General features: G+C 52.7%; 1 protein-coding gene across 1 annotated transcript in view; it reads right to left on the reverse strand.

The window, feature by feature from the left end:
• Window positions 1-1,383: 1,383 nt before the first annotated feature.
• The window catches only part of LOC128976562 (heparan sulfate glucosamine 3-O-sulfotransferase 3B1-like), a 29,576-nt gene continuing 16,337 nt past the window's right edge, over window positions 1,384-14,622 (reverse strand). Inside the window, exon 2 of the mRNA XM_054393856.1 lies at window positions 1,384-2,002. Coding sequence (XP_054249831.1) covers window positions 1,384-2,002 — 619 coding nt within the window. The remainder of the gene's footprint in view (window positions 2,003-14,622) is intronic.

The following is a 14,622-nucleotide window of genomic DNA, read 5'->3' on the forward strand; positions in this document are numbered from 1 at the left end:
TTCCCCAGTTTCATGCACTGGGAGCTGCTCTGGCAGCTGTGGGGCTGGAGGCAGCGCTGCCTCTGTGGTGTCCTGGGACAACCTCCAGGCAGAGGTGTGGGGGTTCCACGTGGCTCCACTGAGGTCTTTGGTGGGTGGATGCTGCTCCCCACACTGCCACTGCAGCCACATCCCAGCAGCAAGTTGTTCTGAGCAGCACCCAGGGATTTCCACATCTGTCCTGCAGTAAGGGTCTCAAATGTACAGAGGGATGGTGGGAAAGAGCCTCCTTGACAAAAAGCAGGGTGGAAAGCACAGTGAGGAGGCAGCTCTGCCCATCCAACAGGCTCTGCAGCTTCTCCACATGTCACCCTCCCAGCAGACCCTGGAGCAGGAGCTGGATGGCTTTGAGGGTCCCTGTGTGTCACAGCTGCCAGTCCCCCAAGCTGCTGCTCAGCAGAGGTACGTGGGTGGCAGGGACATCAAAAATTCACAGAATATTAGGGGTTGGAAGGGACCTGGAAAGATCATCAAGTCCAAACCCCCAGCCAGAGCAGGATCACTCAGGAACACATCCAGGTGGGTTTTGAACATCTCCAGAGAAGGAGACTCCACAACCTCTCTCTGGGCAGCCTGCTCCAGGGCTCTGTCACCATCACAGTGCAAAGTTTTTTTTCCTTCTGTTCCCTCTTGTTTATGAGATGCCCAACCTCCTCCTCCCCACCCCAGAGAAACCCCCCACGTGGGGCTCTCTTCAATGGGAATGAAGAGAGCCACGTGGGGACCAAGAGGCAAAGCTGTGTGGGCTGGGGGAGCAGAAGGAGTGGAGCAGAGACTGGGACACTGGGCTAGGGAAAGCAAAGTTTATAAAAGGCCAGATACCCGTAACAAAAATAAATGTCTGCTTTCCCTCCCTCCCCACCCCTCCCCTCTGCCACCCCTTTGCTTTGCTGGGCTTCTTCTGAAACACAAACTTGCCTTAGGAAAAAAATGGAAGCACCTTTGATTACAAACCAAACCTTCAAAGAGGAACGAAAGAAAAAAAAAAAAAAAACCCAAACAACACCAAACCAAAGCAAACCAACCAAACAAAACCAAAGCAAACCCCAAAACCAAAACAACAGAAAGGCAAAAAGAAAATTAGAATAAAATAAAAAACAAACAAACAAACAAAAAAAGAAGAACAAAAAGAGTTAAGAATTAAAGACTGTGGAATGTTAAACAGGTTACAGGCTACCGTGCTAGCCAGCGTGGTTAGGCAGCTTAGTGAATTAATTGCTTAGGAATTAAAAATAAATTATTATAAAATAGATTTCTGTACATTTTACATACATATAGATCTCTTTATATACGCAAACACCCTGCTGGGCAAAGTTAAGGACAGGGACTTTTCCCAGGGCAGCCTCAGTCCCAGCCAAAGTCCTGCCCTGTCATCTGGTAGAACTTCATGTTGAAGGGCCGGTAGAAGTCCCGCAGCCTCTGCACCACCTCCTGGTCTATGTCAGGGTGGGTCCTGCCTTTTGTCTTCCCCAGGCAGTGAGGTTTGCTGCTGCCTTCCGCCTTCTTCAGGCACGGGAACCCCTTGGTCTTGTTGAAGTAGAAGTGTTTGTCAGTGATGATCCTCTTGAGGCCCAGAAAGTCCTGGACCCTGCCCAGCTCCCCCGCGGGGTCGCTGATCAGCCTCTCCCCGCTGACGAAGAGGATCTGCCCCAGGGGGAAGTGGAGCAGCCAGTTCTCCAGGTGCTTGGCGTAGATGCCAATCTGGATGGCGCTCCAGGAGGTGTCGATCAGGCCTGTAGTCCTGTTTTTGAAGGTCAGGCTCTCAAAGGTGGGGATGTCAGGCTTCTTGGAGAGCGTCTGGGTGTAGTCCGAGATGGCTCTGGTCACCGGGTCCCGCACCACCACGATCAGCTTGGTGCCCTTGGCCATGGAGGAGATGCGAGCCGGAGCCTCCTTGGTGACGAAGTAGCTGGGGGTCTTCTCCATGGTGATCTGCCCCTCCAGGGTCCTGGGCATGAGGTCCCTGAGAGAGAAGGAAGGGAGGGACACATCAGTGCTGAACGCCCTTGGGTTGGATGGGGGGAAGCTGGGAGCTGGCAGTGCTCCGGGGATGTCCTGGGTACCAAGGGCAGGATGGTGCTGAGCCTCACCACCTCCAGCCCAGCTTCCTTGGGTTGGATGGGGGGAAGCTGGGAGCTGGCAGTGCTCCAGGGATGTCCTGGGTACCAAGGGCAGGATGGTGCTGAGCCTCACCACCTCCAGCCCAGCTTCCTTGGGTTGGATGGGGGGAAGCTGGGAGCTGGCAGTGCTCCGGGATGTCCTGGGTACCAAGGGCAGGATGGTGCTGAGCCTCACCACCTCCAGCCCAGCTTCCTTGGGTTGGATGGGGGGAAGCTGGGAGCTGGCAGTGCTCCAGGGATGTCCTGGGTACCAAGGGCAGGATGGTGCTGAGCCTCACCCTCCACCACCCTCCCAGCCCAGGCTTCCTTGGGTTGGATGGGGGGAAGCTGGGAGCTGGCAGTGCTCCAGGGATGTCCTGGGTACCAAGGGCAGGATGGTGCTGAGCCTCAGCACCTCCAGCCCAGCTTCCTGAGGACAAAGCAGACAGACAGGGGTCAGAACAGCAGGTAGCAGCAAGACCAACATCCATCTAGATGCTCACACACGGATAGGGAAGAATTCCTCTCCCACAAATGCCTGCACAGGCTGCTCAGCCCCTGCAGATAAACCCAGTCCCCATCGATTTAGGGCTTAGGCAGGGATTATTATTAAAGGCCACTGTATTAGAAATCCAGCTGAGTAATCTCCCAGTTATCCATGAGTCGATTAGCTGAGCTGCACTCTGCACCTGGAGTGTGGCTACATGAACCACACCAGCTCTAGACTGGTCAGGATAAGCCCTGAGCTGTGCCAGGCAGCTTTCCTGGCTCAAGGCAACACCAGGGAGCCCCCAGCCCCAGATCAGAGTAGGTTTTCCCCGTGGGAAGGAGAGGAATGGTGCTGTGGAAAAGCTGGAGCTCACTGTGGAAAAGCTGGAGCTCACTGGAGCACACAGGAAGGAGAGGAATGGTGCTGTGGAAAAGCAGGAGCTCACTGGAGCACATCCCCATGCTTTCCCTCAGCATCTCAAGCACAAGACTTTTCCCAGTTCAGGCTGGAGAAAAGAAGGCTCCGAGGTGACCTTCTTGTGGCCTTCCAGGATCTGAAGGGGGCTCCAAGAAAGCTGGGGAGGGACTTTTTAGGCTATCAGGTAGTGATGACTGGGAATGGAATAAAGCTGGAAGTGGGGAGATTCAGACTGGATGTGAGGAAGAAGTTCTTCCCCATGAGAGTGGTGAGAGCCTGGAATGGGTTGTCCAGGGAGGTGGTTGAGGTCCCATCCCTGGAGGTGTTTGCAGCCAGGCTGGATGAGGCTCTGGCCAGCCTGCTGTAGTGTGAGGTGTCCCTGCCCATGGCAGGGGGCTTGGAACTAGATGATCCTTGTGGTCCCTTCCAACCCTGACTGATTCTGTGAGTCTGTAAGAGGGTGCAGTTTGTCCCTGGCTTGTCAACAGCAGGACTTCACCTTACTGCAGGAGTCTTCTTGCACCTAGCTTTTCCCATTGATTTCCCAGACCTGTTCCCTAACACATACTAGAAAGAGCATCAAGAGGTGCTGGGGGCTCCTTTGGTGCATCCCAATCCAGCAGCCAGTGAGGACAACCTCTGCCTTGCACTGCCACACAGGCTACAGCAGGTCAGGATAGGGGATATGACCACAGAGAAGACAACCCCAGCTCAAGGCTAGGATGAAACCTCACTAAATACCCTCAAAACCCACAGCCTCCCACCCTGTTCTCTATTGGAGGGAAAAACCTGCAGAAATGACTGAAGCAGCACAAAAAGTCATTTTTTCCTCTCCTTCACTAGGCAAGCCTCAACATTTCAGACCATTTGCCAATTCTTTCCCTTTAGAACCCAAGAGGACTCGTTTGCTCTGGCTTGTGAGACAGCTAAAAAAAAAAAATAAAGGAAAACAGGCAAGAGGGGAGTCAGCCACAAAATTAAAGCTATAAAACTTGATTAAGTTCTCAAAGCATCCACCCAGCACAGAGAACAAGCAGCCAGTTGTGAGCTGCCAACCTCAGCCTTTCCCTCAGATGCAGGACACTGCACACAGAGGCTGTCTGCTCCCTGAGGACCATCTCCTCCTCTTATTGCTTCTGCAGCAAAGGTCACCAGGGGCTCTTGCACTGAAAAAAAAAAAAAAGCCACCAATAACTTGTGCTCAAGCCAATGGTTGTCCTGATTAAGAAGGAAAATATTGAGCCACCTGTTGTGAGGCCAAACAATAGGAAAACCAGGAATGAGAGGTCTGATTGGAACCAAACTCATCCCATGCCTACCAAAGCTGGCCAGTGGCTATCTGTGCAACTGCTGCTTAGCTCACATGGCACCTGGCATTTTACTTCATCAGCTCCTGGCAGGAACTTTATGCAAGGTGCTTACTAGCAAGGGGCACCCAACACCTACACCTCTGCACTGTGAGGTGTGCTCAGGGGCTGCCCAAAGGCTCCTTCTCCACAGACCCACGGTGGGAGGTGGTTCCCATACCAGATCTGTTGCTGGAAGAAGTGGCAGTGGACGAGCCAGACTGTGGAGGAAGAGGATATCAGCTGGTGGAAGCCTCCAGCTATGCCCAAGGGTGGTGGCAAGCCCTAAGGCTGTGATTTCAAGGCCATGCAAATGGAGTTTCACACGCAGATGGCAATCGTGCTGCTTCTACCAACACCTGGGACACGAGAGCTCCTGGAAGTCAGGAGCCAGCATGTGCCAAAACCCCAGCAACCAAAATAAAACTCTGACTAATCCTTCACCTCTCTGGCCAGCTCCACAAACCTGTAACACCATTGCAGAACAAGCAGTCAATAACACTGAGAGCCACCCTTAAATCTCTGCTGGGCTGAGAGGTGGATTTCGACAGACTGCTCATTAAGTGGTGTCTCTCTTTATGGCCACATTAAATCCCAGTTCTACATCCTGCCTTGGCCACTGACCACCTTCCAGCTTGATTTAAGAGGTTGGTTTCAACTCATCAAGTCTTAAGCAGCCCGGGGACCTGCCTAGGGAGGAGGTGTGCTCAGGATGGCCATGCTGCCACTGAAGCTCTTTGGCTTCAGGTCGGGTCCATCGCCCTGTTTGCCATGCGAGGTCCTGCACCTTGAGATCAGCTTCTCCTCCAGGACTACCTCAGTCCGTATTTATCCGTCTCCTGGGAATGATGCAAGGCTTGTTTTTCCCTCCTTGCACAAGAGAGGCAGAGGGTAGGGCTGGGCCATGAGACACGAGGAAATTGCTGGGGGTGGAGGTGCTGAGTCAGTTGATCTGGTTGGAGAACACAGAGGCTCTTAATTAATGTTCCAACAGCCAGAGGAGTGCACGGCAGGAGTGGAAGACAGCAAGGAGCAACTCTTGGTCTAAGAGGCATCCGCTGGCCCAGTGTCAGCCCATTTGCAGAGCAGGCAGCATCTGAACCCACAGTCTTGTGGCTGAGGACATTCAACGTGTCCTGTCCTCAGTGGAGCTGAGAGCATTCAGTACTGTCCAGGTCTTCAAAACTGGGAGGGTCTGAACCCTTGGTAGCTGCAGAACATCTCTAGTGACCCATCAGAAGCAAGACAAGGCACATCACTGACACTGCTGCTGCTGGCTGGCTTGGTCAGCACAGGCTAAGTACTATTAATGTACCAGGACACAAAGGGTGACTACCAAGACTCCCTTTGGGCAAGGAGTCCCATGGCAAAGCCAAGGGGTGATGGGGACAAGGTACTGCTGGGGAGATTCCCATTGGACTCCACAAGAACGTGTTTCCCCAGTTGGACACTGGAATCATCTCCCAAGGGAAGTGGTGGATTCCCCTACACTGCACAGTTTTAAGACTCAAGGGTGCTGGGCCAGCTCATCTCAGCTCCACCATCACCTAGAAAGGTTGGACCAGAAGATCCTTGGGGTCCCCTTCCAACCTGGCATTCTGTGATAGAAATGGAGCCTTCAGCCCAAGAATGAGAACTGAATCCACCAAAACCAGCCTTCAGCCACAGCTCCATCACCCTCTTCCTCCACTGTACCCAGAGGAGTGCCAAACACAGCCAAAAACTAAGACCCTTGAGATTGCCTCAGAACCTGCCTTGCTTGCAAAGTGGCTGTGTAAAAGCTAGACAGCAGCAAATGAAGCCAAATATTGTGACCCATGGATGTGGTTTGAACCTGTGGCAGCATCACACTGAGGAAAACAAAGTTTTATTGCATGGGTCTGCCCATTGTGATGAACTTTCCCATGGTTTCCACCATCTCCCATAGAGGCATCAATCATCATGCTGGCAGACAGAGAGCACAGAGCCTCAGGGGCAGGAGGAACTGGTAGCGTGGCTGCTCTGAACTCACACAGGTGGAAAAGTCACCAAGGAGCATTTATTGCCATCCAAGGAGCATTTATTGCCATCCAAACCACAAGTGGGGAAGAGCAGCTTGGCCCACATACAGTTCTGCAACCCCAGCACAACATGCTGGGTGCATGCACTGGTGGGAAGGAGGAACAGACTCCAGCCCTGATCACATCTGCTCCGAGGTTCTAGAGCAGCAAGGGCCATCAACAGCCACTGCAGAAGGAGGGGAAAGAGGAGCTGTAATGGTCAGAAGAGCTCCAGTCACCCTGCCCTGGCAGGATGTAACCCCTTTGGCTCAAAGTAACAGTAGAGCCCCACGTTCAGCTCAGTGGTGCTGCACAGCTCAGCCCTGGGGCAGCTCATGACAGCTGTGGACTCCTCTATTTCCATTCAAGCTTCACAGGCACATTGGAGACCTGGGCAGCTTCTGCCAGTGCTGTTTGGTGTGAGGTAAGAAGGGCAGAGGTGCAGCTACCATCACTGTCCATCCAGGAGAAGAAGAGGAGGTGGTAAAGGGAGTCCAGGCTGTGGGAAACAGGCAGCTGAGCTGAGCCCTTGGACAAAAGCTGCTCCACCAGTCAGGACAGAGCTGGATGCAGACACCAGTGAGGGCTGCTGCAGATGCTGTAGTGGAAAACAAAGATAGACTGAAAAGCCTGGCAAGCAGTCAGTCCTGCCTTGTTATCCTCCTGCCCTCTGGCAAGCTGGAGTTCAAAGACCTCTGGAGCCAGCATCTGCATCCAAATCATCCCAGTTCATGGTGTCTATGACCTGTCTAATCCTTCCAAACCCATGAGTCCTTCTGGCCTTGAGAAGATCCTACAGCAGAGAGTCCCAGCACTGTCTGTAAGCATCATTTGAACCCCCCCCCCCACTCCCTGCAGCCCTGCTCAGGAAGGGTCAAGGCACCAGCTCTGTGAGCATGGAGAAGGGAAGCCAGGTCCAGGAGCACCCAGCAGACTCCCTGCCTCCCTTACTACCCACCCAGCCCAGCTCTGCTGACTGCATCAGAGCTGCCACAGTGCTGAGGGTCCCAGTGAGAGGAGGGAGGTGGTGGGTGAGCCCAGCTATGAATTTTCCTCAGGCAGAGAGCAGAGCCCCTAACCCTGAGCTATTAACATGTCAAGAGGGAGAGAGGAAAAGCTTTTCCTTTAATGAATATTTCCTCAGCGAAGCCCACACCCTTCGTAGGCGAAGTGATAGGCTTAGTCTAAAGATGGATTGGCCTACTTTACCTATTAACCACTCAGACTAATGTAATAAAGGCTCTCTTCATGCTAACAGCCCTAATCCCCAGTCCCATGCAGCTCTGCAGCCTGCAATAGGGCAGGGATGCCACAACGAACTCCACCAGGCTGCTGCTGGGGGAGGCACTGGATCAGGGTGGGGGAATTTTAAGCTTTTAAGTTTGTTTTCTTTAGTTGTTTTTTTTTTTTTTCCCTTGTGGTTTTTTTTCTTTTCTTTTTTTTTTTTTTTTTTAAGTGCAAAGCTCTGCAGTGAGAAAACAGCCCCCAGAGCAAGATAAATGTACAAAGTGGGGCTGACAGGTGGCCACACGGTAATCCAATCCTGAAGCCTAATGCCCTTTGTGGCAGCTTTTGTCTGTGCACAGGGGCTCCAAGCTAATCTGCTGCTACTTCTCCAGCAGGAATGGGGAAGGGATGCAGGGGAGCAGGGGGGGGGGGGTTTGAGGGGACCTCTGCAACCTGTTGCTGCCTTGTTCACCACAGGTAGCATGGGCCACGCAGCAGGGCAGAGCACTTCCTCGCTTTATCCCTGTTCTTCCTCGCTTTATCCCTGTTCTTCTTCACTTTATCCCTGGGGACGTCTGTCAGTCCCCCCCCCCCCCCACACCTTCTGCCCTTTGCAAACACCCACTGGGATAAACCCCTCTGGGGTCTGCCAGCTCCTGGGGGGCTGCAGAGACACCCCCAGCTGTCTGCCCACCCCGAGGTCACCGTCAGGCTGCCCAGCTGAGACCTGGTGAGCTCAGGTGCTGAACAGGAGGCCTGGAGCTGAGGGGATGAAGAGTTTCCAATCCTAGGGAGGCTTTCCTGATGGATCTATTCCTACCCAGCACCCAGAGGTACCCAGCAGCACTTCTGGAGTCATTCTCTCCCCACCCCAGCATGTTTAAGAGCTGAAGTCCCAGTGGCAAGTGTTAAAATCGGGGTGCCCTGTGCTGCAGCAACACCACCCTCCAGCCCCACATCCCTCCACTCAATCCTCTGAGCTGCCTCAGTCTCCCTCTGCAGGACTGACAAAGCTCTCCCAGAGGAGACAGACAGCTGGGTTCAGGGCATTTAAAAGCAAGAGAAGTGTTGCCATGGTCAAGACAAAACAGCAGAGCACCTGGGTGCAGCTACAAGAGGAAGAGTGGGGAGAGCTCCCAGCAGTGCCAGGAGCAGCTCTGCCATCAGATACCACCTGTGGTAGAAGAATTTCTAAACTTTCCCCCTACAGGTGTTCCCTGGAAGCAAGAAAACAGGAGAAAGGAGAGAAAAGTCAAACTTTGGACTTCAGCCACACACACACACAGAGGTCAGGCCTCTAATCCAGAGCCTTTTGCTTTGCAGCCCAGCAGTGCACACACACCCAGAGCATCCAACCTGTTTCTACCTCAGTGGTGTTTCAAGAAGACAAAAAGTGATTTCATCCAAGAAAATGAACTTTAGCAAGATGACTGTTTCTGGGGAAAACAGCTCCAATCCCCCCTAAAGGCTGCCTTTGGTGATTAGATGAAGGCTTGAGTTGGAAAGGTGGACAGCAAGGCCAAAGGCAGACACGAAAGGTCTTCTCCCCTCCTGGGAGGAGAGAGGTTTTTAGTCTTGATAGGGGACTTGAAAACCCAAGGAGACAACAAGCCCAAGCAGCATGACCCAGAACATGGAACAATTTCAGGCAGGTGATGAATCTCCATCTCTGGAGACATTCAAAACCCTCCTGGATGTGTTCCTGTGTGATCTTCTCTAGGTGAACCTGCCCCTGGGATCTCCAGGAGGTCCCTTCCAACCCCTACCACTCTGTGATTGCTTCTGGCTTCTGCTGTGTTTCTGATGTGCAGGTTGGAAAGCAAACAAGCTTGGAAAAGCTCTTATGGAGACAAGAGCAGAAGATGAGGCAGGTTGAAGTCTTGCCCACTCCCATGTTGATGCTCTCCAGCCTCTCCTTCCCTGTTCCCATCCCCAGGAGTGATTTGGTCCCCCTGTTCCCATCCCAGCATGGTCCTGCTGAGCTTTGCCAAAGGGTTGTTCCAAACCCCAGTCCACCCATGGGCTGCCTTAGATCAAACCCACATTTTGGGAGGGCTCCACTGCTGCTCCCACCCAGCACAGCCATTTCTCATCCCAAATCCTGCTGCTTCTCTGTCTCTTCCTCTCCTCCCCTGTCCAAATAAATAAATTTAGGCCAAGTGAGATAAATCTAGGATCTCAAAATAAAAAAAAAAAAACAAAACACCCAGGAAAGGCTGGGGGTGGCATCTCCCTTGCTGGCAGCTTTGCTATCCAGCCCACCTGATCTGCCAAGGGGATACCCAGTTGCTCCCAGTCTCCAAGGCAGCATGTTGCTGTAAAAAGGCAGGCAACATGAACAGTGGTGACCAGAGCAGCCAAGGGCTGGATTAAACCCACCCTTGTAGCCCTGTACTGGCACCTGACAGCAAGCAAGACCTCTGCACTGCTATGGGAAGCACCCAGAGCATCCCCAGCATGACCAGTATCACCAGCCCAGCTCCCTGAGGCCACCACACCAGACCCACTCCAACTCCCCTCACTGCAGGGCTGGTCACAAAATCGTCAAATCCCAGAAACACTCCTGGAAAGCAAGACCCTGCCAAGCCCAGGGGAAGACTGTTAAAGTAATAAAGCATTTTAATTACATCATGGAGCCTGCCACCAGCATCCAGCTTCCAAATCGCTCACTTGGCTTTGATTCTGCTTTCTGGTGGCTGCAGCTGAGGTTGGGGGAAGAAGGAAGATGGAGGAAGAAGCAGCAGCAGCAGAGAGGAGAGGCAATAGCAGATTCCTCTTTGGAGGTGGCATCCTGGGCTGCATCAAAAGAAGTGTGGCCAGAAGGTCAAGAGAGGGGATCCTGCCCCTCTGCTCTGGTGAGACCTCACCTGCAGCACTGTGTCCAGCTCTGGAGCCCCCAAGACAAGAGAGACATGGACCTGCTGGAGAGGGTCCAGAGGAAGCCATAAAGATGATCTGAGAGCTGGAGCACCTCTACTGTGAAGACAGGCTGAAAGAATTGGGGCTGTTCAGCCTGGAAAGGAGAAGGCTCTGGGGAGACCTTAGAGCTGCATTTCAGTATCTGAAGGGGACCTGCAGGAAGGCTGGGGAGGGACTGTTCAGAAGGGCTGTGGGGTAGGATGAGGGGCAGTGGTTTGAAACTGGAGCAGGGCAGATTTAGGTTGGACATCAGGAGGAAGTTCTGCACAGTGAGAGTGGTGAAATACTGCAACAGGTTGCCCAGGGATGTGCTTGAGGGCCTGAGGACCTTCAAGATCAGCCTTGATGTGGCCCTGGGTAGCCTGATCTAGTTGGAAGTGTCCCTGCTGAACACATCAGGGTTGGACAAGAGGACCTCTGAGGTCCTTTCCCACCCATCCCAACCAGTCAGTCTGTGGCAGCACTTGCTGGGCTATCTGCCCCATCCCTTTTTGCTCACCAAACTCTTCCCCCTTCGCCCCAAGGACCTGGCAGAGTAGCAGGCAGCCTCCCCTCTTTTCCTGAGCAGGGCTGAGAGGCCAACATGTGTGCCTTTGTCTGGAGAGGGAGCCCCTTGTTTGGGCTGGTAAATTATCCCCCAATAAAAGGGAATGGCTGGGAAGCAGGCTTGGCCTTTTTGAAAGGGCTATAACCTTAGCCAGCCCCGTCCAGCACCCACCACCATGCTTACACAGCCCAGATGAGGGGAATTAATGAACCTTGGGGCTGAGGAAGGAGGAGGGAAAGCTGGAGGGGGGGGGGGGGGGGGGGAAATATCTGGGCCTGAAAGTAATGTTTTTCTCACTCTCCTTTCTCTCTGCCCTCACATCTGCCAGGTGCCCTTCACCTGTTGGGGAGTGTGAGGATGAAAGGGGAGAGAGAGGAGGGTAGTGGAGTGTGAAGGTTCCTCACCAGGAAGCTCCTCTCGTGGGTTTCAATGAGGCCAAAGAGTTGGTGGCCATGGGTGGCATCACCACATACCCCAAGGGAACAGCAACATGGGGTGTCACTCCTGGGGCAAGCCCATCCTTGGCAATGGCATGAAGTTGGTCTTGGGGGTGGCTGGCTGGAGCAGTCCCTCTTACCACCTCAAAGATGAAGCTCCTTACTGCCAGCCTCTGGGAGAAACCAAAGCTTGGCACCAGCTCGAAAGCATGGGAGGAACACCTCCTGCTTGTGGCTGCTCACATCGAGAGCATCGAGTCCAACCAGCACTGCCAGGGCACCCATGGCCCTCAGTACCACATCTCCATGGCTTTGAAAGCCCTGCAGGGATGGGGCCTCCATCACTGCCCTGGGCAGCTTGTTCCAGGCCTTAACAACCCTTTGGGGAAGAAATTGTTCCTTGTGTCCAACCTGAACCTCCCCTGGCGCGACTTGAGGCTGTTTCCTCTTGTCCCACTGCTTGTTACCTGGGAGAAGAGACCAACCCCCACCCTCCTTCCAGCCTCCTTCCAGAGAATTGCAGAGAGACAGAAGGTCTCCTAAGCCTCCTTTTCTCCAGGCTAAACACCCCCAGTTTCTTCAGCTGCTCCTCACCAGCCCTGTTCTCCACACCCTCCATCAGCTTCAGTGCCCTTCTCTGGACCCACTCCAGCACCTCAATGACCTTCTTGGAGTGAGGGTCTCAAAACTGAACCCAAAAAGCCTCACCTTTACCAACTGAACACGAGCTGCAGAGCAGTGGGGGCTCTCCTTGGGCTAGGAAGTGCCTAATTTCCCATAATTTCCTCCTCCTTTCCCCCAACAACAGCCAGAGATGTTACAACTGCTCAGCAAGAACTTTCTCTCTCCTGTTTTGTAGAGCCAGGCAAGATCTCCATCAACTTCAGCAGCTCATTACAGACCTTTCTCCCAAGCCTCTTTCTGTCCCCCATCATACTTAAAAGCTCTGAACTTCCACTCAATAATTATCTTCACTGGGGGGGAAGAGGGGCAGCACTTTCCATATCAAAGGGCTGCTTTGGAGGGATTTACAATAATTTAAGATGAAGTGGTAAATATTCCATTCACTCCAGTTCATCTCCAGTAATAATTATAATCCTATTAGGAAGGTCTCCAAGAAAGTCATTGCATTCTCATCTAGCCAGCATCTATCTGGATTTCTTGGAGGGATAGGGGTGGGGTGGGGGAGACCATGGGCAAGTAAAGAAGTAAAAGCAACAAAAGATGCAATTGGCAGCACCTCCCCTCCCCCCAGAAGGATTTGGCCTCCATTGTCCCCACACTTCAATAGTGCTTTGCTCCCAAAATAAGAGCTTTTGAGCAGGGTAAGGGGGTGGGGCTGAAATGAGCATCTTATTCCTCTTGGTTACCCTCCCCAGTTCCTTTTCATGGCCACGGGTCCCTCCCACCCTCCCCCCAGTGCTGCTCTGGTGACAAAGAGCAGCCCTGGCTGTTCCTGGGGAGTGCAGGGGGGCTTGGAGCAGCCTCCCCATTAAAAGCTAATTGCTGTTTCTGGGTGACTTCTCCAGAATATTGCCCAGCATCATCAGACCTCACTGCCCACTGCTCAAGTCATGTGAGATTACTCTAAGCTGGCTCTGTTCCCCCTCCACCCCAATCAAGATAAAAAAAAAAAAAAAAGAGTGGTTTTGTTTAAAAGCAGAGCTGGGGGTAGGGGGGCAAGTCTGTGAAACTCGGGATTTAAAGGGAGAAAGAAAAAAAAAAACACAACAAAAAACCCTTAAACTCAGCAGGAAACACGACTGAGCTAACTGGCAAACTGGGACTGAGGTCTTCTGTCCAGCAGATCTCAGGGCCAGCTGTCTCTGCCAAGCTGTGTGCTTCACTCCTGCACTGTGCTGTCTCTTTGTGCACCCCACTGGAGTGTTTAACTGGAATTTGTCCCTGCAGGAGAGCCCCGGGGTGCACCAGTGTAATCTCTTTCCCTCTCTGCTGGCCAGCAGGAGAAATCCTCACCAGCTCCACTAGCAGCAGCTCACTTGGCTCTGCTCACCCTGGCATGGATGGAAGTCAGGGAGCCACTCCAGGGCTGCAGGTCTGGAGCAAGCTGAGATGACTTTTCGTGGTGCCCAAGAGTTTATTGTAAAGCAGTAGAAACATTTTTTTCTCTATAAATTACACAGACAACAGCCCGAAAGGGAGGGAAAAGGAAGAATTTTAGGCATCCGCAGAGATTTCAGTGCTCACAACTCCCTCCTGGGGAAAAACTAAATTCTCTGCTCTGCCTTTGCCTCTTACTCTGCAGCAGCCAGCAGGACCAGCAGCTTCTCTTGCCTCACGAATTTATGGCCTGGACTTAAGGCTGTGTGCACTAAGCTCCTGCTGCAGAAAGATTTGGTAGATCCTCTTATGGATTCACTGCAAGAAAAAGCTCTCTGCTCTTGGAGAGCCTGCTGGTTTAACACACCCTTGTACCAAAGATCACACAATTGTTTGGGTTGGAAGAGACCTTTCAGATCATCCAGTCCAAATGTTAACCCAGCACTGCCAGGGCACCACTAAACCATGGCCCTCAGCACCACATCTACACAGCTTTGAATCCCCCTCCCCCTCTAGGGATGGGGACTCCACCACTGCCCTGGGCAGCTGGTTCCAGGCTTTGATAACCTTTTTGTTCCTCATTTCCAGCCTAAACCTCCTAGGGACCTTCCTGAACTCAGCTTTACTTGTGTAGTACTGATCCTGCCTTTTGTGGGAAGCTGGAACTAGTATCTGAGCACCTGCAAGCAGAGAAACACTGTCCCCATCCAGGAAAAAAAAAGGCAAAGCAAGAGAGTCAAGGTCTGGAGTTATCAGCTTAACTGATAACTGTGGGAAGCAAAAAGGCAAACCCCCAAATGCAGCTCTGGTGAGGATTTTGCTAGCTCAGAGCAGGCTTAAGCAAAGAAAGCCTGGCTTGGAAGAGGCTTAAAAGCAGATAAGCAAATCATAGCTGGTGGGACCTCCCAAACACATCCACTGCACCCAGGTGACAGAAGTGTCTCCTGCAGTAGAGGATGTGGGGCCAGCACAGCTGTCACTTGGCTTCAGCCTGCCCCAGA

Source organism: Indicator indicator, chromosome 29 (genome assembly GCF_027791375.1).
Source record: "Indicator indicator isolate 239-I01 chromosome 29, UM_Iind_1.1, whole genome shotgun sequence".
NCBI classification, from domain to species: Eukaryota; Metazoa; Chordata; class Aves; order Piciformes; family Indicatoridae; genus Indicator; species Indicator indicator.